Source organism: Schistocerca cancellata, chromosome 5 (genome assembly GCF_023864275.1).
Source record: "Schistocerca cancellata isolate TAMUIC-IGC-003103 chromosome 5, iqSchCanc2.1, whole genome shotgun sequence".
Lineage (NCBI taxonomy): Eukaryota > Metazoa > Arthropoda > Insecta > Orthoptera > Acrididae > Schistocerca > Schistocerca cancellata.
In genome coordinates, this window is record NC_064630.1 from 397,710,964 (window position 1) to 397,738,286 (window position 27,323).

General features: G+C 40.7%; 1 protein-coding gene across 1 annotated transcript in view; it reads right to left on the bottom strand.

Moving 5' to 3' along the window:
• Positions 1-27,323, bottom strand: part of LOC126187481 (helicase SKI2W) — a 166,213-nt gene that overhangs the window by 116,385 nt on the left and 22,505 nt on the right. The window contains exons 6-10 of the mRNA XM_049928587.1: positions 23,766-23,878; positions 23,371-23,602; positions 22,934-23,184; positions 4,029-4,365; positions 1,571-1,681 (exon numbers count right to left, since the gene is read on the bottom strand). Coding sequence (XP_049784544.1) covers positions 1,571-1,681; positions 4,029-4,365; positions 22,934-23,184; positions 23,371-23,602; positions 23,766-23,878 — 1,044 coding nt within the window. The remainder of the gene's footprint in view (positions 1-1,570; positions 1,682-4,028; positions 4,366-22,933; positions 23,185-23,370; positions 23,603-23,765; positions 23,879-27,323) is intronic.

The following is a 27,323-nucleotide window of genomic DNA, read 5'->3' on the forward strand; positions in this document are numbered from 1 at the left end:
ACACGTGGCTCTGCCTTTGATTGTGTACACCTTCCGGGTTACAGGACTGGAGTAGGTGTGTTGCTGGTCATTCCCACATAGAATGCATCACAGTGTAGGCAGGTCAGTTGGTAGATCACGTGGGTGCTTTCACACGTGGCTCTGCCTTTGATTGTGTACACCTTCGGGGTTACAGGACTGGAGTAGATCACCCTGTGGCTAAACATGCCTTGGTGCACGACCAGCACATCTCGGTGCAGTGTTACACCGTCCGGGTTATCTGGATACTTCCTACTAACACCAACCTATCCGAACTCCGGAGATGGGAACTCGCTCTTCAATATATCCTCTCTTCCCGTTATCCACCAGGCCTCAATCTCCGCTAATTTCAAGTTGCCGCCACTCATACCTCACCTGTCATTCAACAACATCTTTGCCTCTGCACTTCTGCCTCGACTGACATCTCTGCCCAAACTCTTCGTCTTTAAATATGTCTGCTTGTGTCTGTATATGTGTGGATGGATATGTGTGTGTGTGCGAGTGTATACCCGTCCTTTTTTCCCCCTAAGGTAAGTCTTTCCGCTCCCAGGACTGGAATGACTCCTTACCCTCTCCCTTAAAACCCACATCCTTTCGTCTTTCCCTCTCCTTCCCTCTTTCCTGATGAGGCAACAGTTTGTTGCGAAAGCTTGAATTTTGTGTGTGTGTTTGTGTTTGTTTGTGTGTCTGTCGACCTGCCAGCACTTTCATTTGGTAAGTCACATCATCTTTGTTTTTAGGTATATTTTTCCTTCGTGGAATGTTTCCTTCTATTATAACCATATATATATAGTTATAATGGTTATAATGAAGGAAAAATATACCTAAAAACAAACATTTATATATATATATATATATATATATATATATAATCTTTCCCACTGACATTATTTTCGTTTTGGAGATGCTAATCTTCATACCATAGTCCTTACATTTCTGATCTAGCTCTGAAATATTACTTTGCAAACTTTCAATTGAATCTGCCATCACAACTAAGTCATCCGCATATGCAAGACTGCTGAAACAATATATATATATATATATATATATATATATATATAATAAACAGTGGCAGGTAGTGCCAAATGAAGTGGTGCACAGTGAATAGGGACCAACTACTGATACCATACAGAAGAGAAGGATCTCTTTTCTTTTTTTTGTCACATTTTGAGGACACCAGAACCCAAATTACCAAGAAAAATTGTAGAGATACTTTGGAACATGGACCAACAAGTAGCATGGATTAAGGAAATCAAGGAGAATAAGAAAGAGCTAGGATTAAGCCTGAATGATTTTCAAAACAAAACAAAAAATTTAAAGCAACTGAAAAACATAAAAAAACCAGAAGCAATGAAAAGATATTGGGTAATATGGAAAGAAAACTTAATTAAGAAGATAACCAGAAAGTGACTGGCTGAAATAGTCCAATGAGGCCGTAAAAAAGGAAGAAAAGGATGAAGAAGAAGAAGAAGAAGAAGAAGAAGAAGAAAGGAAATTTTCTTTAAAAACACATAAAAGCACAATATACTATTGCTCTGTATTATCATTGTACCTTCACTAACTCCTTTTGAAACAACATTTCCACAATTTCCTTCAGGATGGGCAAAATTCCACTGTGGTGAATACCTATGCCTCTTTGCAGTAATTCTTGCATTTTCACAACCTGAAATGGAAAATTAGATATTTTTAACATTGTGATTTCTCTACTCTGAAATAAATGTGCTGTAATATTATAGTAGTGTAATAAAAAGGAAGTAACTGTTTGCATGACTTCTTGCTTTCAGTAACAACAAAAAGTGGAATGTGGAAGAAAATAATATAAACTTTTTAAAAAAGTTTTGCACTGCCTACGCATCTTGAACTTGTCTTGGCCTAGATTCAAAGAAATTATGGAATGAAAGAATAAGCTATACAGAAAAAAATCATAAAAATAATAATTTGCTGCACAATAAAATGGAATAATAATCAAAATTAAAGCATTCTATTAAAAACTGTACATCTTTTACACACTTGTTAAATCAAAATCTACAGCTGGGTAAAATGCAATACAAAGTTGCTCCAGCTTGTGCACTGTAACATGCTTGGAACCTCTTTGGCATGCTGTCCATAAGGTGGATGAGATGTTGCTGTCCAAGCCTGTCCCATTGTCAATGGCAGCTGTCCTAAGGTCATCCAGTGTGTGAGGGCAGTTCCTGTGACAATGCACTTCAAGTTTCAAATGGTCCTACATATGTTCAGCCATGTCAATGCCAAGATTTTGCAGGCATTTCTCTCATTTGATTACTACCTCCCAGATGCTTACAATATAGGCTGCTTGTGCATCATTGCCTTTAAAGATGAACCCATTACCAGATAGTTGGCTGTAGGAGTGGACAATTGTTTAGGGCTGTGTTTCTCAACAGGTTTTTCTTTGGGGCACACCAAAATATGTTTCAAACTTTTGTGAGTCCCTAAATGTGATTTTTTAGCTAGATGCAAAAAAGCAAACACATGAAGTACATATCCTATTATTATTATTATTATTATTATTATTATTATTATTATTATATTATTATGCTTATAATCACATACAATGATGGGCGATTTCTTGCAAATTGGGCTACTCCAAGAATTGATTTGGTGATAAATCTTTTATGTTCTAGATATTTTATTTGTGGCAAATCAGAAGACATTAAATATCTCAAGGCACACCGATATGTGGTTGAGAAATGCTGTTTTAGGGGATCCTGTCATACCACTGCACAGTCCTCACATTATTCTCCAAAATAACGAGAACCGCTAACATCTGTATACAATACCACTTCAATAAATGACTGACTCATCTCTGTGTTGAAGCTGTGGGACTACAGGTCTGAGAAATGTATTGGTCGCCTGGTCACCTCCTCAATCTCATATGATCATCAGATGTCAGGCAACTCCAGCACGTGTTGGTGAAGAGCACCTGACACAACTGAACCAGGTTCCATTCCAAGTGCACCCTTATTTATCTTTTTTGCATGCCACAATGCTGTGGAATTTGCATTTTTGTTTGTAATGGATACTTAGGGGACCAATTGATCATGTGAAGATGGTTGCATACCATCTGGGTTGATATAGCTCTTACAGTTGCATAAAAAAAGACAGTGTACAGTTCCATTGCATTCTCCTCAGAAAACGAAAGAGTGACAATTTGTAGGTCGTGAGCACCAACTGAGGTTGTTGACTATGGATGACTGTTATGAGCCAAGACTTAAATATTTTGTGTCACATGATAGCAATGTTCAAATGACACTGGTGTGAGTGCATGCCAATCTGTCCCATGTTGACACTCCTTTTTGCCATGAAGTTACAATGCACACAGAGTCTAAGCTTGAAGTGAGCCCTTCAAGGCATTCTGAAAGAACTAAAAGTGTACACAAGCAGCATTGTCCTGTTCACAACAGAAGATACAGTGTGCTCTATGGGACTGCACTGAGAATGAAGATGTGGGGACGCAAATAGTTAATGATTACAACAAAGAGTGTGAAATGTCTTTGCTTTGACTGACATACTTACTCTGGAGTACTTTCCATTTCCCGCCTTGTCTGTGTGTACTTACTTGCTTAAGATGAATGTCTTCTGTGTGTTACCAATATGGAAAGTATTTTTTGTTAACACAGTTCTGATTTAAGTGTGGAACGTAGTTCCCACAATGACATATTTTTACTCCTATACCCAGGTTGTGGCTTGTAGCTTTTTTCTGTCATCAAAAGGATGCTGAGAAAGATTTAACTGATTTTTATAAATGTAAAACACATAGAAGTCATGATAGTGGTGTAAAACTATTTTGAGCAGGTTAGTACAGCTGTTAGGAAATGCTGGAATAGATGTAGTGGAATGGGACGGTGATGGTGGTAGTGGTAGTGGTAGTGGTAGTGGTGGTGGTGGTGGTGGTGGTGGTGGTGGGATGGATGGGGGGGATGAGGAAGAGGCAGATCTAGAGCAAAGTCCTTGGTGTAGCGAGAAAATAATATTTCATAACAGATTCACACCTGTGGCAAAATCCTGTCTGGTTCCTTCAGTTTCTGCAAACATTTCTGGAAGAACTGTGATATTTTCCACTTTTCTTTCTCAGTTGTGAAATCTATGCCTTTAAGGTTCTCAGCATTGGTATCACATCGCTTTCGAGACAAAGTAAATGCAATAACAGGTAATTTCTTCTCTTTCTCAAGGTTCTGTAGTAAGTTCACCCATAACGTAGTTTCTTGGTTGAATGTAAGTCGGTATCGAAGTTGCCCACGGGGAGGTGGGGCATTCTGTTGCTTGCCACCACGGCCCTTTGCTGCTGGTTGTGTGGGGGGCTTCATTGCTTCCACTGCATGATAATACCTGTAATGGTGCACAGACTGAATGAAACCATCCTTACATACAATGAAATGACACAAGACAAACAGTCACTATAAAATAAGAGTTGACATTTTAGCCCAGCTTTGAAAGTTATGTTGTTCTTCAGAATATACTACATGTACAAAGAACACTGTGCTCCAGCATCCATTATTGGTTGGACACGGAGGGAGGGAGGGGTTAAGGAATGGTGAGACAGTAGGGAGACTGCAGGACAAAATAATGGAAGGACTATTAAGTATTTAATGTACCATTACCACCAACAACATTAGAGATGAAGAATTAGTTAAAGTTTAAGGAGGATGTCCATGCCTATGTAAAGAGTCACTCCAACAGTCACCTAAAGTGAATATTGCCAGAACAGTGACTGTTGGTAAGATGATGATGCACTTGCACCCTTCACACCATAAGCAAGGAAGAAGGTTCAGTATAGAGGACACCAATTTTTGTGTCCTCTATGAGATGTATAGCAATGATTATCCAGTATCCATATGATCACACGGTATCAAAGAGGAGGCAGGAAACGTGGTTACTCTTTCATTCCATGTTGTTTCCCTTGAATTTACACTCACACACATTCAAGATCTGCAGATGATGTCAGACTTTTCTTGATTGGTTTATAGTGTCCCCACCCCTTTTTTTATTCTTGGAATGTGTAAGGATTAAGCACAAATCAAACACTAAGCACTCTATGTTTCATGTAATGCCTATGACAAACAGGTTCACTGGTTTGTTTTGTGTTACATAAAAAATATTTTTTAAAAGTGAACTTATATCTGTCCATTTGACAGTGCTGCCAAACAGTGATACTCTGTCTAACAATGTGTATTAATAGGAACAAAAAAAGCATGAAGACGTACCGTTACTTCAACAGAGAAGAAATAGCCCTGTTACACAGTGACAGCAGCCAAATAGCACAGTGTGGGCTGGCAAAATACTATGTACAATATTTGCATCAAACAATTTTTTCTCTACTATAAGAAACTTAATAAAAATTTAAATATTTCAGCCAGGTGCATCTTCTTTGAACAGTACTTGTTTCCAAACATTGTAACATGAAAACTCATTTCTTCTAATCAGCACTGATTTTTTGCAGCACTGTTGCTGTTTTTATGTCAGTTCATGATGTACCACTTCGTGTTGAAGACCATAGCTATGGTTCGTACTCCAGAGACAAAGAAAATGCAATACCATTTTGTTTTAATATCCAATATGTACACTTATAGTCTACTTTCATTCCTACCCTTGTAATTAATGTGTAGGTCGCAAAATTTAATAGAAAGTTCAGAACCTAAATACAGCTATGGCACATGTACCAATCACACTTTACTCAAAATAATCAATTGTGGGCAGTTATCTATCAAAAAAGTTATAAGACGGTATCATGCTTTGGTGATACTGTTCATTGCATGCCCTTATCTCTAAGGCATCTACATTTTGCACTATACCTTACACCAGTAAAAAATTCCTTGCCAAAAATGGAACAACATTACTAGGTATACAGTATACATAATATACTGAGGTTCAGTCAGTAACAGTAATGAATGAGAGCTTACGAAAGCAATGTAATAAGAAACCTTGCAGGAGAAAATTTTTTAACCAAACAAACACTGCTTTTTGCCTTGTTTCACAATTTTATTACTAATGTCACTGCACAACCAAGGTTTCAGGTCATAAGCCCATTTTCAAGTAAATTACTGATTCCCAAAAATGATAATGCACAGATAAACACGGCGACAAGGCAAAGATAATCATCTCAACTTCTTAAGGTATCATTCCCTAGCTTAATGTAAAATTACATCAGTGACCATTTTTATCAAATTACATATGTTATTACACAGTTCAGAAATTACACTTACATGACAGGACTAAAGTTATGCATGAGTCAAGAACTTTTTAATTATGATCGAGTGGGGGCACAAAGTTTTGCTTCTATCATGGGATTGTGATCTCATCTAACAGAGGTGAATAATTGAATTGGGTTTGCTTGTTTAATAATTGTGGGGATGTACAATTTATAAAATTTCTAATTGGTTGAGTATAGCCCCCTTTTCCTATGTGTGTAAGAGTTGTACATCTATTACGTATTTGTGGTTATTGTTCAGGCAATGTTTTCCAAAGGCTGAATCAGGCTTCTTCAATCTCCAGCTTCTGTGGTGTTCTTTAAGCCTGGTGCAGATTAAACTCCCTGTCTGTCCACTAAATTCACATGGATGAAGCAAGTGAGTAAGCTGCATATGTTCTAATTTCTGGTGCATACTCACATTATCAGGAACTCTATAAATGCAACATGTCTTATTTAATCTATAGTTGTTCTGCTGCCTTCTTCACATGTATTTGGGAAGCTGATGTTTCTTTGATCTTGATGGTAGCAGTTTACTCACTTGCTTCATCCATGTGGATTTATGTGGTTGGACAATACTCTTCAAACAGTTTCAAACATCATTAATAATATCTTTCTTCATCTAAAGAAGAAGTTAGAACAGTTATTATCAGTGAAGGAGAGAATCTTAACCCCAAAAATGATGATCCACTTTGCAGATAGAATTGTTAATTTATCAACATTAACCCTTTCAGAATCAGAAGAAAAGTTATTATCAAAAGGCCACAAATACGCTCCAGACATTATAACAAAACCTCGAGTGTTAGACCATCTAAGGGTATATCTGGAACTAGCCCTACAGAAAGAAACAGTGATGAGTGTGCAATGTTTAGAAGAACTCAAGATGGCACAGAAACAACAACAACAAGAAGCACAATATCGGAAGAACAATGAGTTCTTAATCACAAAGGAAATTAAAACTAGGATTGAAAACAGTAATGTGATTGTGACTAGGGCAGATAAAGGAGGGACTGTAGTGCTGTTAAATAAAACAGAGTATCCAGAATGAAATTCTCACTCTGCAGTGCAGTATGCACCGATATGGAACTTCCTGGCAGATTTAAACTGTGTGTTGGACCGAGACTCAAACTCGGGACCTTTGCCTTTTGCGGGCAAGTGCTCTACCAACTGAACTACCCAAGCACATCTCACGCCCCGTCCTCACAACTTCAATTCTGCCAGTATCTCATCTCCTACCTTACAAACTTCACGGAAGCTCACCTGCAAACCTAGCAGAACTAGCACTCCTGGAAGAAAGGATATTGTGGAGAGATGGCTTAGCCACAGCCTGGAGGATGGTTCCAGAATGAAATTTTCACTCTGCAGCGAAGTGTGTGCTGATATGAAACTTCCTGGCAGGTTGAAACTATGTGCTGGACAGAAACTTGAATTTGGGACCCTTGCCTCCTTTCTTCCAGGTGTGCTAGTTCTGCTAGGCTCGCAGGTGAGCTTCTGTGAAGTTTGGAAGGTAGGAGATGAGATACTGGCAGAATTGAATCTGTGAGGATGGGGCATGAGACGTGATTGAGTAGTTCAGTTGGTAGAGTACTAGCACACAAAAGACAAAGTTTCCGAGTTCCAGTCTCGGTCTGGCACACAGTTTCAATCTGTCAGGAGATTTCGAAACAGATTATACAAGCAAAGTTGACGATTTTTTCCAATCAGTGCAGCTACAAAAACTACAGAGTGACTCAACAGCTAGTTACAATGATCCGCCTAAACGGGTAGTAAACAAATGCTCCAACATCTTTTCCGAGCAGTCTGCAAATGAACCCACGGGCATCACAGCTGTATGGTTTACCGAAGCTCCACAAACCAGAACTGCCAATCCGTCCTGTGGTATTTACAATGCAAGGTCCAGTACACAAGATCGCCAGGAGCATCAACACCATCTTGAAGAAGAAACTGAACTTCAAAGGGAAACATAGCATTAAGAACAGTTTAGATTTAGTTAACAAGTTAACAGATTTTAAAATTCCAACAAATGCAAAATTAGTCTCTCTTGATGTGCATAGCTTGTTCACATGTATTCCAGTGAAAGAGTGTGTAGATATTTTGTCACAATCATTGTATTCACACAACATTAATCTAGAGGAGCAGTTGGGCATTTTTAGTACAGTGGAACGTTGTTTAAATCAAAATTATTTCTGTTTTCAAGGGAGCTGTTATCAGCAAGCAGATGGTCTGACAATGGGTTCACCTTGATATCCCTTACTAGCAGAAATGTTCATGGGCAAGTGGGAGACTGATTTTCTGAAGAGAGAACCACTGACAAAACATGTGCATTGGTACAGATATTTAGATGAGATTCTTTGTATGTGGAGAGGTTCCAGCAGACAACTCCACAAATTTGTGGAAAATATGAACCAGTGGCACATTAACATAAAGGTCAGCATGGAGTGGGGTGAGCCCAGCATAAATTTCCTGGACTTTAGCTTAAAAATAGAAGACAGTAACCGTAAACTTAAAATTTATCGAAAAGACTCCTTCACTGACACAGTCATCCTACAACCTACAAACATGCAGGATTCCACCAGATGATCCACTGTCTCCTTTCTACCCCTCTGTCTCAAGAAGACTTTGACCAGGAACTTAACACAATAAAAAAAAATAAAAAAAATAGCCACAAATAATGAATTTAACACCAACATCATTGATAATATTTTAGGTAAAAAGATGAAGAAGCAAGCCAGGTCCCTACCATCCCCAATGAAAAACACAGACAAACTGGAAAAGAAATGATACGGATTACCTTGTATAGGGAAAACATCAAATAGCATAACTAACATTTTGAAGGCAAAGGGTTTCTCTGTGTTGTTCTATGTCCCTCAGACAATAGGTAGTTGCTTGTTCAATGCAAAAGACTAACAACCAGGAATAACAAAAAGTGGGGTTAATAAAATCACACACCACGAGTATCAGTCTTGCTACATTGGTCAGATGGGGAGGTCAATCAGCACCAGGCTTAAAGATCACCACCTAAGCTGGAGACTGAAGAAGCCTGACTCAGCCTTTGTAGAACATTGCCTGAACAATAACCACAAATACATAATAGATGTACAACTCTTTCACATAGAGGAAAAGGGGGCTACACTCAACAAATTAGAAATTTTAGAAATTAAAAGACAGATGTGTACAGCCCCACATCTTTTATTAAACAAGTAAACCCAATTCAATTATTCATCTCTTTTACATGAGATCACAACCCCCAGAATACAAGCAAAACTTTGGGCCCCAGTCAATCGTAGTTAAAAAGTTCTTGGCTGATGCATAACTTCCAGTCCTGTCATGTTAATGTAATTGCTGAATGATGATAATGTATACAATTTGTCAAAAAATGGTCATTGATGTAATTTTACATTAAGCTACGGATCACTGCCTTACGAAGTTGAGACGATCATCTTTGCCTTGTCGTCATGTATATCTGTGCATTATCATCTTTGGGAATCGGTAAAGTACTTCAAAATGTGCTTACAACCCGAAACCTAGGTTGTGCAGTAACATTAATAACAAAATTGTGAAACAAGGCAAAAAAGTGTCTGTTTAGTTAATTTAAATGTTTCACCAAGGACCCGCAGTTGATTCAATTAAAAAGAAAAACTTTTATCTGACCTCTTGAAAATACTTTGCAGCTGGAGGAGAATGGTGTCTGTATTAGCAAATAAGCTAAGTCCTTTCACATGTAGTTAATAAAAACTACTCCAGAATCCTGATGTTTGTCCTGTAGCTTTCAGTTTTTTTGCTAAAGGTGCCGTGGCGCCCACTGCCATGGCAATACAACTGGCGGCTACCGCTGCAGAATAAGCCGCACCTGCAACATAGTTCCGGCGCATTCCGCCAGCCGGCACAAGAGGGGTTTCCCGCCAAACATGAAAGCAGCCGCGGAATACACACACATGCGATCCCTTTTTCCGACGCGGATGATAATACGATGACATCACCATCCACCAACAGGGTATCGCCAACAGCCGCCAATCCTCATGACAGAATCCGCAGAGGAAGACTAGAGCCGCCGGGTTAAATAACCGGCAGGAAAGCAAACCGGTGTCTTTCGACCCGCCGACAGGAGGAAACATTGTCGCAGCCGGATTGACCAGGTGCCGTCTTCAATACACCAGTCTTCAACCCAGAAGCAGCGCCCACCTAACTCCTCGGCATCCGTGGGAGAGCATCGAGAGAGCACTACCAAAGAACGTAAAACCAGTTCAGTTATAAAAGTCAATTTTATTCAGGTTGTATATTTGTGTTTTGATACTAAATTTTTGGGCAGGAGAAAAGCCCTTTTATTTTCAAAGAAGGTTATCTGTTGTAAAATTCAGTGGTGTTCTGGCTACACCTAATAAAGCAAATTTCATTAACATGTGGGTGTTGATCAGAGAATATAACAGTTGGCGACGAGGATAAAAGCTTGGTGCAATTTTCAGTATGGCGAATCCGGAGCCAGTCGACATGACCCAGGCAGTGCTGACCCTGATACAGAATCTACAAGCCACCAATGAGAGGCTGGTGCAAGAGATGCAGAGGTTACTACACGACAATGAACGAATGACACCTCCCTCATCGGCCGGCCCAATGCTGCCTCCTTTTCCAGTTTTCTACCATCAGGTAGAACCATGGAGCTGCTATATGGCTCAGTTGGAGCAACACTTCACAGCATATGGAGTATCGGGTGAGACGCAGCAACGAGCTTTTCTATTGGCTCATGCAGGCCCTGCTATCTATCAACTTATAACGCAACTCCACCCAGATGAGGATCCACCAAATTTGAGGTACGAGCAGATAAAGAACAGTTTAGCAGAGTACTTTGATGCACAAATACATGTAGCAGCAGCTCGTCGCAAGTTTTTCAACTGTCATAAGGGGCAGCACGAAACTTACCAAGAATGGATAGCCCAGTTGCAAGGATTATCATGGGACTGCAAGTTTGCATGCACCAATGTAAGGTGTCAAAAGTCACATTCAGCCTCTTTCGTGAGGGACACGATTCTGGTTCATGCACCAGATGAGTCGTTAAGACACAATCTACTTAAAACTTAGAGACCCAAGCTTAGAAACTTGCCTACCAATCATTCGAGCCTTTGAGCAATCACAGTGCTCAGTTGGAGCCACACAGGAACCGGCATTAGTTTTTTCCAGTACATCAGTTCCCCCGCAACGAAGTAACAGGGTCACAATGAGTAATGTTAGGTGCAGGCCACAGTTAGAACAACGCAGACAGCCTCTCCCATCCTGCAAGCATTGTTTCATCAAGCACAATAGACAAGACTGCAGGTTTTGCAGAGTTCAATGCACAGCATATGGATGTAAGGGTCACAAGGCAGAAGTCTGTCATTCAACCGAAAAATGGATGTGGACCTCATGCAGGATACTGCTTCTGACACAGGTTCGGAACCACAGGATGTCTTGATGATCAAAGCACTGATACCACCATCGCCTCACAAGATGTTCGTACAGGTCAAAGTTCACAATCAGGACATCAAGCTGCAAATTGACACAGGGTTGGCAGTAACAATAATCAATAAACCGACATATGAAAAACTTGGCTCCCCTGTTCTCAGCCCCTTTACATCTAAGCTCAAGATCTTCACTAACAATACCATTCGGGTCAAGGGAGCTTTCACAAAACCGATCAACTACGGACATCAGAGAGTCACAGGCCGCATTCTGGTGATTCCAAGCTCAACGGCCATGAACATTCTGGGACTGGACATCTTTCACGGCCTCGGAATGCAAATTCACAACGTGGAGCCAGAAATTAATGCAGTACAACACCAAGAACTGGCAGTGCAAATCCAGGAAAAGTTTCCTTCTGTTTTTCAACTTCCAATGGCCAGAGTACAGAATTTTCAAGCAAGCATTGAACTCATACTTCAGGCAGTTTTGAAATTCTGCAAAAGCCGCCCAGTCCCATATGCACTCCACGAAAAACTAAAAATGGAACTGCAGAGATTACAGGAGGACGGAATCATACCGCCCATAGCAAGCAGTCGATGGGCATCACCAACCGTCATAATAGAGAAACAGAATGGGGCAATCAGAATCAGCGGAGACTTGAAATGCACCATCAACACACAAACAGTCACAGAATCCTACCCTATTCCAACGATAGAAGATATTGCCACTCGAATCACTGGAGGAAAATTCTTTGCGAAAATAGACTTAAAAGACACATACCTACAGCTGCCGATTGACAAAGAGACGCAAGAAAAATTAGTAATCAACACGCCTTTTGGGTTGTTTCGATACAATCGCCTCCCGTTCGGAATCTCTTATGCTCCAGCGATTTTTGAGCAGTTCATTGAACAACTAATCCATCACATCCCGGGCACAGCAAATTATTTGGACGACATCATTGTCACAGGCCGGAACACTATGGAGCTCATAAGGACCCTTTCAGAAGTGTTTACGGTATTTCAAGAGGCAAATCTCAAATGTAATGTGGAGAAGTTCATTTTTGGGGTGCCACAAGTGGAATACTTAGGCCACATATTTAGTGCTTCAGGCATACAACCCAATCCGGCATACATAGAGGATGTTCAAAAACTGGCGCCACCCACGAATACCACACAGCTCAAATCAGTATTGGGGAAAATCAATTATTACATGTGGTATATCCCTAACGCTGCTCCAATAGTGGAACCACTGCACCACCTTCTTCACAAAGGGGTAAAATGGCACTGGTCATCCAAGTGTGACAATGCTTGACAATGCTTTCCAGACTTTAAAGAAGGCACTCTTAAAAACTACATGTCTTTGTGCATACGATCTGACACACCTACTGGTTCTAGCAGCGGACGCTTCCGATTATGGGGTCAGAGCAGTCCATTCTCATGTGATCAATGGTGTGGAAAGACCAATAGCGTTCATCTCAAAGCATCTAACAACAGCTCAATGCAATTACAGCCAAATAGAGAAAGCAGCTTTGGCTATTATATTCGGAGTGAAAAAGTTCCACAACTATCTGTACGGCCGACGTTTTGTGCTACAGATGGACCACAAGCCTCTGGTACCGCTGTTCAAAACATCGGCCGACATACACATCCGGACGGCACGTCGAATTCAGCGGTGGGCGCTATTCCTGGCAGAGTATAACTACGACATACAGTATCGTTCATCAGCATGACACGCGAATGTGGACTTCATGTCTCGGCTCCCGGCAAAAGACTATCCAGCCTTTGACACGGACCCAGTCATCAGCTGTCAACTAGAAGAGGACACAGAGGAACCACTGGCACAGCTTCCGCTGCATGCAAAAATCATTGCCAAACATACGGCTGAAGACAAAGTCCTAGCTAAACTTCTCCGATTCATTAAGACTGGTTGGCCAGGCAACAGGAAACAGATACAGGACGCAGACCTTAAGGCATACTGGGACAGGCGACACGAATTGTTGACACGGCACGGCATCATACTTCTGCGAGGTGAAAACCACGTTACCAGGGTAATTATTCCAGAGGCCCTGCACAAGAAGGCACTGGATCTATTACATAAAGGACATTGGGGCATGGTACTGACTAAACAGCTGGCCCGAAAACATCTCTACTGGTGGGGGATAGATCGCGCAATTGCAGACACTATAACCTCCTGTACGACGTGCCAGCTACACCAAGCAGCACCTCCTAAGAAATATTTTGCGTGGCCCGCGGCAGAAAAACCATGGTCTCGGATTCACATCAACTATGCAAGGCCCTTCCTCAGCCACTACTGATTAATTGTTGTTGACTCCACGACGGGTTTTCCTTACATATCACAGATAACGTCCACAACCTTAGTGCGCATTTTTGCCATTGAAGGGCTCCCCAACTCGATGGTATCAGACAATGGGCCCCAATTTTCCTCTGCAGAATTTAAGACATTTTGTAAATTAAATGGTATCCAGCTGGTACACAAGGCGCCATTCCACCTGGCCTCGAATGGGCTCGCTGAGTGGTTCGTGCGAACATTTAAGGCACAAATGGCAAAACTAACTACCCGTTATGCTCTGCCTGCTGCTCTATCATTGTTCTTGTCTTCTTACAGATGTCAATCTAAGGAGGGTGGATCACTAGCAGAACAACTACATGGAAGACAGCCACTATCCACACTATCATTACTGCAACCACAAGACAGGCAGGAGCAGCAGCCCCTTCAGTACATCAGACGAAATATCAGCCCAATCAGAAAGTATGGGTCAATGTACATACACGGGGGCATCCACATTGGATACCAGGCATGATCGCTCATAACAAAGGAAGGGCAATGTACGCAGTCATCTGCACTGGAGGCGTCATTCATATCCAACACCAAAACCAAATCCGGCCACGAAGGGACAACGACCTCTCGCCTCAGTTTCTAACTCCAACCACTGTTTCAGGTCACACCGGGGAGAACGTCCACAACCCAGCCATCAAGGAGACATGCCCTGCAGCACCCAGCCGTAAGCAATCGGACACACCGACGGACGTAGATTCTCACCCAGGCTCTCCTCTTCCAGGCATCGAGGCAACGGACACTGATACGGACGAATGCCACAACCTCGGCGTCTCCGTCCTCGTGGAGGGGGAGGAATGCAGTGGCGCGCACAGTCACGGCAATACAACGGGCAGCTACCGCTGCAGGATAAGCCGCACCTGCAACGTAGTTCTGGCGCGTTCCGCCAGCCGGCACAAGAGGCGTTTCCCGCCAAACATGAAAGCAGCTGCGGAATATGCACACATGCGATCCCTTTTTCCGATGCGGATGATAATACGATGACACCACCATCCGCCAATAGGGTATCGCCAACGGCTGCCAATCCTCACGACAGAATCCGCAGGGGAAGACTAGAGCCACTGGGTTAAATAGCCGGAAGGAAAGCAAACCGGTATCTTTCGACCCGCTGCAGACTGCCACCAGGAGGAAACATCGTCGCAGCCAGATCGACCAGGTGCCGTCTTCACTATGCCAGTCTTCGACCCGGAAGCGGTGCCAGCCTAACTCCTCGGCATCCATGGGAGAGCATCGAGAGAGCGCTACCAAAGAATGTAAAATCAGTTCAGTTATAAAAGTCAATTTTATACAGGTCGTATATTCGTGTTTTGATACTAAATTTTTGGGCAGGAGAAAAGCCCTTTTATTTTTCACCTAATAAAGCAAATTTCATTATCACGTGGGTGTTGATCAGAGAATATAACAAAAGCAATGTTTTCCAACCTAATATATGTCACTTTTTTCTGCTGCTGAGGATCTGAGACAACTAGTTTAAAGCTATTACCACAGAACTACACGGTGTCTCACCAAAATCTGGACCAATTAAACAAATTCTTTGAATAAAACTTTATTAGCAAAGGATTAAATATTACACAAAATACTTTCCCATGGTTCATGGGGAGCCACACTGAGCTATAATGTCCACTGATATCCTTGGTTCACTCTGGTTTATCTGCAAGAGTGTAGAATGTTGCTTGCAGCTACTGCAGTTGGTTGATCGCTGCCGTGCTCTTTCTACAAAGAAAGAGGGCAGCAGCTCGCGATGGAGGCAGTCGGTACTGAGAAGTGGGCGCTGTGTGGCATGGTGGTTAGTTTAGCAGAACACCTCTCTGGGACACCATGGTGTGGTGTCTTCCTGATAACTGGTGTTTGGCTGGGGTGTGAAGAAGACATGATCACTGCCGAGGGCTCTCAATGATTGTCTGTGCTCATTTTGGCTGATCTGGAGAAGAGGCTGCCTTGCTGAGCTGCTTAAATTAATATTAAACAGTGAGCCACATTTACTGCTCCACATCTGACTATTTAGCGAGCTCATACTCTATGTTGTTAAGGCATTAAAGCCATTGTGTCCAGAATTAATAGTTTTGCAGATTTCATGCCTTGTCCAAGCTCATTCTTTGGTTCTGACTGTGTCCTGACCATTCTGCACATAGCATTAAGAATATAGAAAGGAAACTGACTGTGCTTTCTTGTTGTGCTAAAGGCATGTAAATCTCTCTGAGAGATTTCTGCTGAGAGCTTTAATTTTTTTCCCTTAGTTGTTATCATGGGACTGTCCCAGTTAATACGTTAAACAAATGCAGTTGAGTTCAAAACTGTTTGGTGTGTTAATATTTCTAGTGGCTGTTTAAGCCTTGTATAAAGGGCGGTGTTATGAGAATACCATACTCGAAAGTTAAGGTGCAAAATTTGTATTTGGTGGTACGTTTAAGGTTTGTGCTTCACCGTTCCTTTTGAAAAATAATTTGGAATATGAGTAGTAGCTATAGTTGTGTAGATAATTTAACCAGTAGTGCCCTTGTTCATGACAATGCCCAAGCTTGTAAATTGCCTACTGGCTGATGTAGCAAGGTTTAGTTGCTGAAGCAACTTCTGTGTGTTAATAGTGTTTTCTTACGTTTTAGATCTAGCTGCTCATAATCTAAGTGTTCTGCCTAGGGCGCAGAGTGCAGTTGTGTGATAGAGTTGGCCAAGTGGCTTGTGCTGTCACAATTGGTCACGCAAATTGAGCCTGTGATTTCTTGATTATTTTCCTTTTCCCCCTTTTAAGAAAAAAAGGTGGGGATGAATTTTTTAAGATTGCGGCCTCTTCTAAGGTTGTTGCCTTGCTCCTTCATTTAATGCTGATTTAACTGTAATATATTCATCACATTGGAAGTTAGTCAGTCAGTATTTATGCTAATACCAGTGAAGCTCGTTTTACGTCTTTTGGAATAAATTAAAACTTGTATCCTCTACTCGACTCGAGTGTTTCTACTCGAGCAGCTCCTGTGTCCTGCTTTCCTATCAATCACCTATAGAGCACAATAATTCAATATACACCATTTTAGTTTGAATAATAGCCTTGGATCTCAGTCTTCAGCGTGTGCATGCACAATGCAATATATCTTGAATCCACATATCTGAATGACACCTCAAGTGGCAATCCATCATGAGATCACATTGAGATGTTGAGATTAGTTGGAGACCTTATTAACTATACTCTATTTATAGTAAATCCAGGGAATTTAAACCAAGTCTGCTTGGAGCCCAAAACTCCTTGGACTAAACAATACCAAAATTGGCGACATCCAATTTTTGTTCCTAATGGTTCAGGTTGGTCACTGCACCTGTGGTGTCGGCCGCGGTCCGTTAGTATACGTCGGACCCGCGTGTCGCCACTATCAGTGATTGCAGACCGAGCGCTGCCACACGGCAGGTCTAGAGAGACTTCCTAGCACTCGCCCAGTTGTACAGCCGACTTTGCTAGCGATGGTTCACTGCCTACTTACGTTCTCATTTGCCGAGACGATAGTTTAGCATAGCCTTCAGCTACGTCATTTGCTATGACCTAGCAAGGTGCCATTATCAGTTACTATTGATATTGTGAATCATGTACCGTCAAGACCAACGTTCATCATTAATGGATTAAAGTTAAGTATTCCACCAGCCACTTCCGTTTTTTCTAAATTCTAATTTCCTTGTCCTGTTCCAGACCTCACGCCAGCCTGCGTGAGCTAAAACGTGTGCATCTCGGCCTGCTCTATTAACACGGTGTTGGCTCTCCTGCCAACCACAACAGCACCATCTTGATGTAGAGTTCCAGACACCACAGTATTCATGGCTTTACAATGCTACTGGAAATAATGTTGAGATAAACTTCTTTCATAACATTTTTCTATATGGGGTATCAGATGATACCACTGGATGTAACTCTTAGTATTCAAAGACTGATAGGAAAGTTTGCTCTAGTTAACGAAGGGGGATACCTTTGAATCCTGTGTGACCCAGCAATCTTATCTCTTGGAAAAGAATTTTATATGCTCTATGGCATCATTTTTAAATGAACACAGAAGCAAATTACAGTGACTGACATGCTTTGAACAAGCAATCTTGGAGGACATGTGTCTTACTTTTAATGTGTCAGATTTGTATTGAAGAACCTTCTTAGCAATTCTCGGCATTGTTGGTTTGATTATGCTGATAATCCCAATCATTTATTGTGATTCTTGACTTGGATTTTCTGAAAATAATGCTTGAGCTCTTTTGACAACCTCATGGGCCCTCACGATGCAGTCTTCAGAGTTACGATTCCTTTCTGGTAAACTGGAATATTTGGCACTGCATTTCAATGTGTTGGTCATTTTGAGAATACAGGTGTTTACTAGAAACAATTGATAGTACTGAGCACCAACAATGACCTATGGTGAAAGAATGATGTGGCAATACATTTAAATTTGTCTGTATTTTGGTAACACTTCCTGTAGATGCTTCAGTGGTTTATGGGCTTCGCCGGCCACTGTGGCCGAGCGGTTCTAGGCGCTTCAGTCCGGAACCGCGCGACCGCTATGGTCGCAGGTTCGAATCCTGCCTCAGGCATGGATGTGTATGATGTCCTTAGGTTAGTTAGGTTTAAGTAGTTCTAAGTTCTAGGGGACTGATGACCACAGATGTTAAGTCCTATAGTGCTCAGAGCCATTTGAACCATTTTACGGACTTCATGTTGGATAATGTTTGTGTAAGCTGCACAACAAGACAGCTGCTTGTCACCTGCAGGTGCTTATTGACATGCTGCAGTGACTTGACAATATACACGCTGGCTCTCTAGAAAAGCTCAGGCACCAAGGGGTGGCGCTATAACATCATTGTAGATGAATCATAGAGGACGACAACTTCCAGTGCCTGCTGCCAGAGAAATGAGCCATAGTCTTCACATGTGTGATGTAGAAAAAGTGTGGCTGCACGTCACAGCCCAGCATGCATGTGGGCAGTGTGCCCAGAAGCCGATTCCTTGTCTGTTTTGACTCTGATTTGTTGGTCTGTGGCTGAAGATGCCTCAATACTGCCAATACAGGTTCCCATGTCTTGCTAAATTGAAATCCTGTGTTTCTATTAATCAGGTCATTACTTATGCATATTTTAACTGCTTCTTTAATGATGGAGTCCCAATAGGTGGAGGCAGACAAGATGATCATTGTCTCTCCGTAGTTCATGCTATGTTCCGTGGCAAGATAGTGTTCAGCAACAGCAGACTTTTGTAGCTGACACAGTTTGGTGTGATGACTGTGTTCAATACATTTATCTTTAACAGTGCAACATGTCTGGCCCCTGTATGATTCCCCACACTGTCACAGGAGGGCGGAAGACACATTTTATTTCATGTTTCTTGAACAGTCTGTGATCTTGGACACACCACCAACACAAGGTACAAAAAGCACCCTTGTGGAGTTATCTGTTTCTTCTGAGTGTTCTTGAAGTTTAGTGCATGCAGGTTGAAATGCATAGTGAGACTGCACATATATTTGTGAGCCACTGCAGCACACCTCAGTAAGCACCTGAAGGTGACAAGCAGCTCTCTCATAAAAATATTGTGCAATTTTCACAACATTCTCCAGTGTGATGTCTGTGAACCAGTGAAGCAGTTATTACATCGTGAAAGTCTCAAACAGCCCATCCTGTAGGTATTTGGGCTTATTGCTTTCACAACTGCAAAATCTATTGTTGTCATTGTTAAAAATGACAGCAGCTCGAAAACTGGGGTTTATTCTTGTAACTAAAGATATTTTTCGTCACATTTTGCTTACCTTTTTTGTTGTTGAGTATTCAAGATGTTTAGTTTGAAGTCAATGATCTACCTAAGCAATGTATGTGACAAATGAGCTAGCTTCTAGTGGCTAAATAAACAGTAAAAGTCAGTATATGACCAGTAGCTCGATGGGCCCAAAATGGAACATAACAGCTAGTTGTCCACATTTCCGTGTATGGAGCATTACATGTGAAGGGCAATTTGAAGAAAGTAGTCTTGGTGAATAAATACAAACCAATATGACATGAGGTAGAGGACATGTTGTTAAACTGACTACCATACTAGACAATTCAGAGATCATTCTATCAAACGGACACACAAAAGTTCGTTGTAAGCAATGCAACACACCCTTGGGTCAGGACATACACTCTTCTCTGTCTGAACATTTCTCTAGGCCCAAAGGTACCGACCATTTCTGTGTCACTCTCAGTCGATAGGTGTCACTGGGTGCAGGTATGGAGGGCCATACGGTCAGCACGCTGCTCTCCCAGCCACTGTCAGTTTTTATTACTGAAGCTCCTACTTCTCAACCAAGTAGCTCCTCGACTGGCCTCACAAGGGCTGAGTGTACTCCACTTGCTAATAGCACTTGGTACAACTGAATAATCACCCTTCCGAATGCTAGCCAGCCTGGCAGCTCTTAACTTCAGTGGTCTGGTGGGAACCAGTGTTACCATTGCGGCAAGGCTGTTGACACATCGTTGGGATACACCCAATAAAATTTGCCACTGGCATGCACTGAGCATTTTCTCTCAAGGTGCAAGCAGCCACTAAAGTCCAGATGAGAGGAAATTAACTGTGCACGAGGAAACTTAAGCAAGGGTAGCTCTTATATGTTAATCGTAGTTGTAAGCCCTGATAAACATTAATAAATAACTAAGTAGAGATGGAGCCTATCAATTACTGTAATGAAACAAGGGTTGTAAATAACATGCATTTACTGACTGAGAATTCAAATAATAATGCTCAAGACGGACAATGAATCAAGTAACTCATTAGGAGAAAATTAGTGCAGATATGAATATCAATGAGTAATAATCATGGGTGCCTGGGAAATACGCGAACAGAACTGCCCTAACAGAGTAAATCAAATTGCTAACAATGTGTCCACTCTTGCTGGCTGACTTTTAATCTGAAAAATTAAATTGGTGACGAGGATTGCACTGGAAGGTTAGTGAGTTAAGGAATGAGAACCCCAAAGAGCAAACTCATGGCCAAGAGGTCACCGTAAAGGAGAAAGATCAATACGAGAATACACAATTATAATACAATACAATTTTTGTATGCCACTTCACTGTGAAACTTTTCCCAACTGTATGAGAGATAGTGAGGCGAGGCATGGCCGGTAATGGACTCTGGCATGACACAGCCTATCTGCTCTCAAGAATGCTGAATGTCGAATCTCGAATGCTGAACCTCAAATGCTGTCTCTTTAAGGAATGCCAAACCTCTGAAGTCTGAAGCTGGAATGCCAGAACTTGCGGTGTGGGGGTGTGAGGCCACCAAAAACTGCAGTTTAAGGTAATCCGAGGCTGCATCCCATATTCTCCCAATCAGAAATCTTCTAACAACTTTAGTCCAGAATGTTCAGCACCACATTCTGGCAGGCTGTGTCTGCTGACCTATGGTAAATTCTGCTCCTAAAAGTTGCAAGTAGTGAGCAACCAAAAGCCATCTCACCAAAACTTTCTGTAAATTTGTTTTAGCAATGTTTATGATTGTGGCGCTGGTGGCACGATACAAAGTCTTGGCTACAGAGCTGTCCTGCATCTCCCACAGCACAGCAAGATAGTATCTTTTCTAGGTACGCAGCACTGTGCAGGCGGTCATGAGCCTTCAGAGAAACTCCTTATTCATATCCACCATTACAGTGGGATCTGAGGGTGGGCATTGAACTTGCAGCTTGCAGGTCCCATCCTTCGCAAGCACTGCTAATCCGCTCAGAGGCTCGTGCAGCCCTCAGCCACAAGAGAATGGGCCCAGGACTTCCTCTCAGGTGGCTGGAGTGCACTTGGGTGTCCCCCGTCCCCCCTCTCCCAACCTGTTGTGCATCCAGTGATTCACTGTGCCTATTGTGGGTAGCAGAAATTGATGGGCCACAATATCACTCCCCACAACTATAATATAAATGAAGTTAACACGTATTTACGAATTAAAGGACAAAAAAATGAAATCCTCAACAATCATCACTCACTCCAATGGATAATACTGATCTATACTGCATATAGATAAGATATTATGTAAGAAATTGCCCTATCATATCAATGAGCTAAAATTGCTGGATGAAAAAGAGTGAAACATGAAGCTGGCTGCAGCCTGGTGAGTTTCACCAGAACAAACCAAGATATCCATAATCGCAAGAAACTGGTGATGAGCAGTATTTGTTTGGGATAACTCCATTCGTACATTGTAAAAATTAAACTGCAAATATCTGCTACGACATCATAGAAAATGTTTCTTATAACTCATTAAACAGACAATTAGTAAAAACATTTATGGTAACTTTCAAGTCAAAGACAGATATTTTGGCCTTTAAAATATTACCTGACTGTGAACAGACTATGATATCTCATTGATTAGTATAGACTATAAATATTTACCAAGTGGGTTGATAATGTTGATATCAATCTCCGTTAATATACCAAACTAACATTTGAAAAAGTTATGAGCTTTTACTTAGCCTGAAAACAAAATGTGAACATTTTGGTCAAACAAGGAAGGAAATCCACTACAAATTAAATGTCAAGTAAACAGAATAAAACACCTGAGAACTAGAATGAACACTAATTGTGGTTCTGAGAATAAATTACAGCAGTGGGAGCCATCTTATGGCTTATACCAAGGGACATCACTAGATCGTGTGGGGAATGAAAGCTTGAACCAATCCCAAGATTTCTCCATGCTATGACATCTACTGCTCTAACTCTTGAGATGTTCTGAATTACAGCACTAATCACTGCCACAGTCCAGTCCTATATCTGCAAGTTTCTATGCCCCTACCTTTTCTCTGTTCACTTATTTTAAAATCAAATACACACAACATGTGTAAAACTGTAAAGAAATGATACCACTCTGCATATAAACAATCATATATTTTAATTCTGAAACAATGTGATGCTACTCAGTAAATTTTTCTTAAAAGCAGTTGTGGAACTCACCCTCCTTCATTAAATTTACGATCTGCATCCAGAATTAAGAACCATGGAGTTTTCAATTTAGTGAAAGGTATGTGCAAGTAATGTGTTAAGGGTACTGGTCTTTTAAGAGTGGAGATTACGTAGATCTTCTTCTGCTTAATATTTCCAACCCAGTCAGCAAACTGAAGGGTATTAGGAACTGTTGCACTCAGCATGACAACTGTAACATGCTGTGGTAATAATATCAAAACCTCCTCCCACACATAACCACGCTGTAAAATAAAGTGACAAGACATGAAACTCATGTTTTTTTTGTGTATCATACTTACAAATAAATTGTTCTCTTACTGTAATTTTTAGTTTATAAAAGCTCACTTGTTAAGTATCTATCTAAACTTTAACAAGTCAGGAAATAGCTTAGAAATATGAACACTTCAAAAAATGTACAGAAAACCTACCTCTGCATCGTTTATATAGTGGACTTCATCAAAAATAACAAACTCAAGGTCTCTAATAGCCTCACTTCCATGGTAAAGCATTGAACGCAGAATTTCTGTTGTCATAATTAAACAGTTAGCTTTCTGGTTGATCTGAAAGTCACCAGTGATAAGACCAACATCCTGGAAGGTTTCTTTGAAATCACGGTACTTTTGATTTGATAAAGCTTTAATGGGTGATGTATAAACTGTTCTGGAAAGTAAGGCATAATTTTATGTGATTTTTCTCCTAATTAAACTATCATTTAAGGCAAATAAAAGTGTAAGGTTTCACAGAATACACAAAACAAATTGCACTAGGAGGTGTTTCTATGTTATTTATTTATTCATTTTTTTTTTAGAAATACTGTGCTAACCGTGTCATATGCCGGCGTGATAATGCTATAGCATACTCAGCAACAACAGTTTTTCCTGCTGATGTGTGGGCAGCAACGAAAACATTTTCATGTCTCTCAACTCGGAGAATGGCCTGTAACATGGTACATGGTTACTTCAGAAAATAACATACAATAATTCATGTTTAGAATGTTGTTAAGTAAAGAGCAATTCTGTAATGTAACAGACCTAGATTTGCCTATTGAACTACATACTACAGCTGATTACTAAACATCAAGATACATGATAAATTTGCAGCAAATGAGAATAATTTACTAGCTTGATCAACAATGATGGACCACCAATCTGTCAAGTTGACTATGAGGGTTATCCGGAAACTAAGGTTACAAGGCATGTAGCTTTAGCATGGAATGTCTGTGTGGGAAGTTGGTACCACTGCCACGCAGCGAGACGCCAGTGGAAGGAACGAGCATCCCCAGCAATTAGTAGCTCGTTGATTAGTGTTGTGATGACTGTTAGAGATGAGCGTTCTCATTCCAAACTGCACGCTGTAATTCTCTAGCTAAATGCTGAGGCATGTATGCCACTGTGATTCATTGTGAATCACGTCAAGGCAGTATATGACAAAATGGGTAAGGAATTTCAATTTTGGAAGGACGGAAATCCATGATGAAGACAGAAGCAGAACACCATCTGTTGTGACTGTGTCTGCACACCCCTCATGCAATGCAAGGGTCATTGACTTCATTTGGTTTGGATGTTTTAAGCCACCTCTCTCACTGCCCTGATCTCACACCCCAGTGACTATCATCTGTTCATTAAATTGATGGAACACCTTTGGGGATAACACTTTTCTGGCAATGATGAGGTGAAAATCGAAGTGAAGAACTGGCTGAAAACGATGGCAGCAGACGTCTGTAACACAGGAATTAAAAAAACTGGTCCCACAGATCACAAAATGTATTGAGGTAAATGCTGACTATGTGGAAAAATAATTCAAGACCTATATTACAATGCATGTAAATTTTCTTAAAATAATTTCATTTTTTGTACTTCAAAAAATTAATGTAACCTTACTTTCTGTATTAGCCTTGTATTAATATGCTAATGCATTATTTCCCAATCAAAAACTATTTTTCCTAGCAGTCACAGTAAACTTATTAACAATCTGGAGTACAATTCAATGTGTGAACTAAAATTTTAAGTTTGATCATGTATGTCCTAATATTGTTGATATTCCAACCTGGAGTTTCCACTGTTCGACAATGTCATGTAAGCAACATGTTCATAAAAATATGGAAATAAAAGTGTTATGCAAGTTCAGTTAATCAGTTGTTTAGAAAGATGAACAAACTACTGTCATAAATTGATCCTTTTGTTGTTGTTGGTATTGTTTCAAGGGTAAAGTGTTTTGTTCCATCCACCTTTCTTATAACAACATTACCACCTGCATTTCTTGAAGGTTCTGGAATACTGGAATTCACTACAACATTCTGTATATGCATAAATAAGAGGACACTCTGCTGAGGCAGGCAGTTCAGCTCTGTCTTTATTTTTGACTGTGCTTAATAAATTCACTTTCAGTGTGAAGTGTTAATTCTTATTGATGTGAGTGTTCTCTCCTCCTGTAAGTGGTCTTCTTGCTCATTTCAGAGAGACCTCATCTTCCACCAGTTTTCCTGTGAAATGACTAATATTAACAGGTGCTGGTAGGTCCACAAACTACAAACTGGTTTAACTTCTGATTGACAATAAGTTCATACAACCACATAATAACATGAATAGACTCTCCTTATGGTTCTCAATCAAATTCAATTCTGTTTTGTACATAAATGTCCTTAGTTACCAAATCCCATGATCATGAAACTTTGCCATGGATTGAGCTCCATGGCACATTGCACTGCTCTGCAGACTCTTAGCACCTGCCTGGTCTGACATCAAAAGCAGCTGTCTAATGACCCCCCCCCCCCCCCCCCCATCCCCCACCTGGAATATTCAACACAAATCACAACCACACCAATGCAAATGGAACCTAATTTTCTTTTACCTATAACTATTATTACTTATATCTAATGTTACCTGATTCAACTCAAAAGCCTTATATTGTAATTACCACATTGCTTGGCAGGTAGTATGCTTTCCATCTTGTGATCAAAATTCTCAGAGGTTTACATTTATATATCTTTGCTAGATTTTCATATGCTGTATATGGCATGATGAAGAAATATAAAAAGTCAGTTTTGATGTAGTCTGGGACAGAAATCTGTTGTTGACCCATGTCGCTCCACCCTTGATTTCTATAAACCATGAAACTCAAAATTAATACTGCAATTTTGTGTTTTTGATGTGGCTCTTTCCTATTGCCAGATCAATACTGTACCATTACAAAACTTAAATAAAAATATTAAAAAATATGGAAGTTTAATACAGTATTACAAATATGTATCCTTTTGCACACCAAGGTAAAACACTGTCAACATACCAAAAAGTATCACTATGAGAGGAATAAAAAACAGCAGAGAACACCAAATTAGTTTCATTACAGCTTGCTAACTGAATACATAAGTGTGAGGTTTTTGTTACGTAGTTTCTCTAGATACATTTTTACACAGCTTTAAAATGCCTGCTTGCTGTATAGCCAAACGAATGACAGAAAAGCATAATGGAACAGTCATTTGTATTACAAACTCCTGTGGTACTATCTCTGAACACCATCTGAAAAAAATAACCCACAAGTCATTGTTATGGTGATCATTGTACAGGCTGGAGAACAGATTGTGGCAGGAAAAAGCAGGAAGTGTAGGTGGTGAAACTTATTCTGAGGGAAAGCTATATGCTACAATTCTGCAGCAGAAACAATGGAGGTAAATCAGTTCTTGACTTCTGTATTATCAGTGAATTAAAGAGTACTTGACAAGAAAAATTAAAAAGCCATGTTATGTACTGTTGTAGGATGTACATCAATATATTATGTACTGTGGTAGGATGTACATCAATATATTATGTACTGTGGTAGGATGTACATCAATAAGATTAAAGAAAGAAGTATACAGTAATAATAGTGAATCAGTAATTACTTTGCAAAAGATCTGTGCGAGCTGTCTGGCATTTCCACCAACAACCCTTGTCATCGTAATGCTGTTTTTGACCCCAATGCAAAAACAGAAGGACCACCTGAGAGACTCTCACCCCAAATCCAACTCCTTCATCTTTCTCAGCAATTCCCCACATATCCATTGTTCACATGCTCCATAGACTACAATCCTAATCACCCTGGATGCTCCACTGTGGCAGGTTCCACCATCTATACACCAGTATTACATGTGCAGGGTGATGCCAACTCCCTCAACACCTATATTCCTATGCCTACAATCTTCAAATGGCCAAACTCTCTCTCAATGTTGTGCCTGCTCCAGACCCACCATCCTTTTTATACATGGCTGCTTATATCCTAACCAACAGCTACCTCTCCTTCAAAGAAAAGATATACAAACAAATCTGTGGAATGGCCATGGGTACCCACATGATACCTCTATACACCAAAGCATCTAGATAAATCCTTTTAATCACCTTAGCTC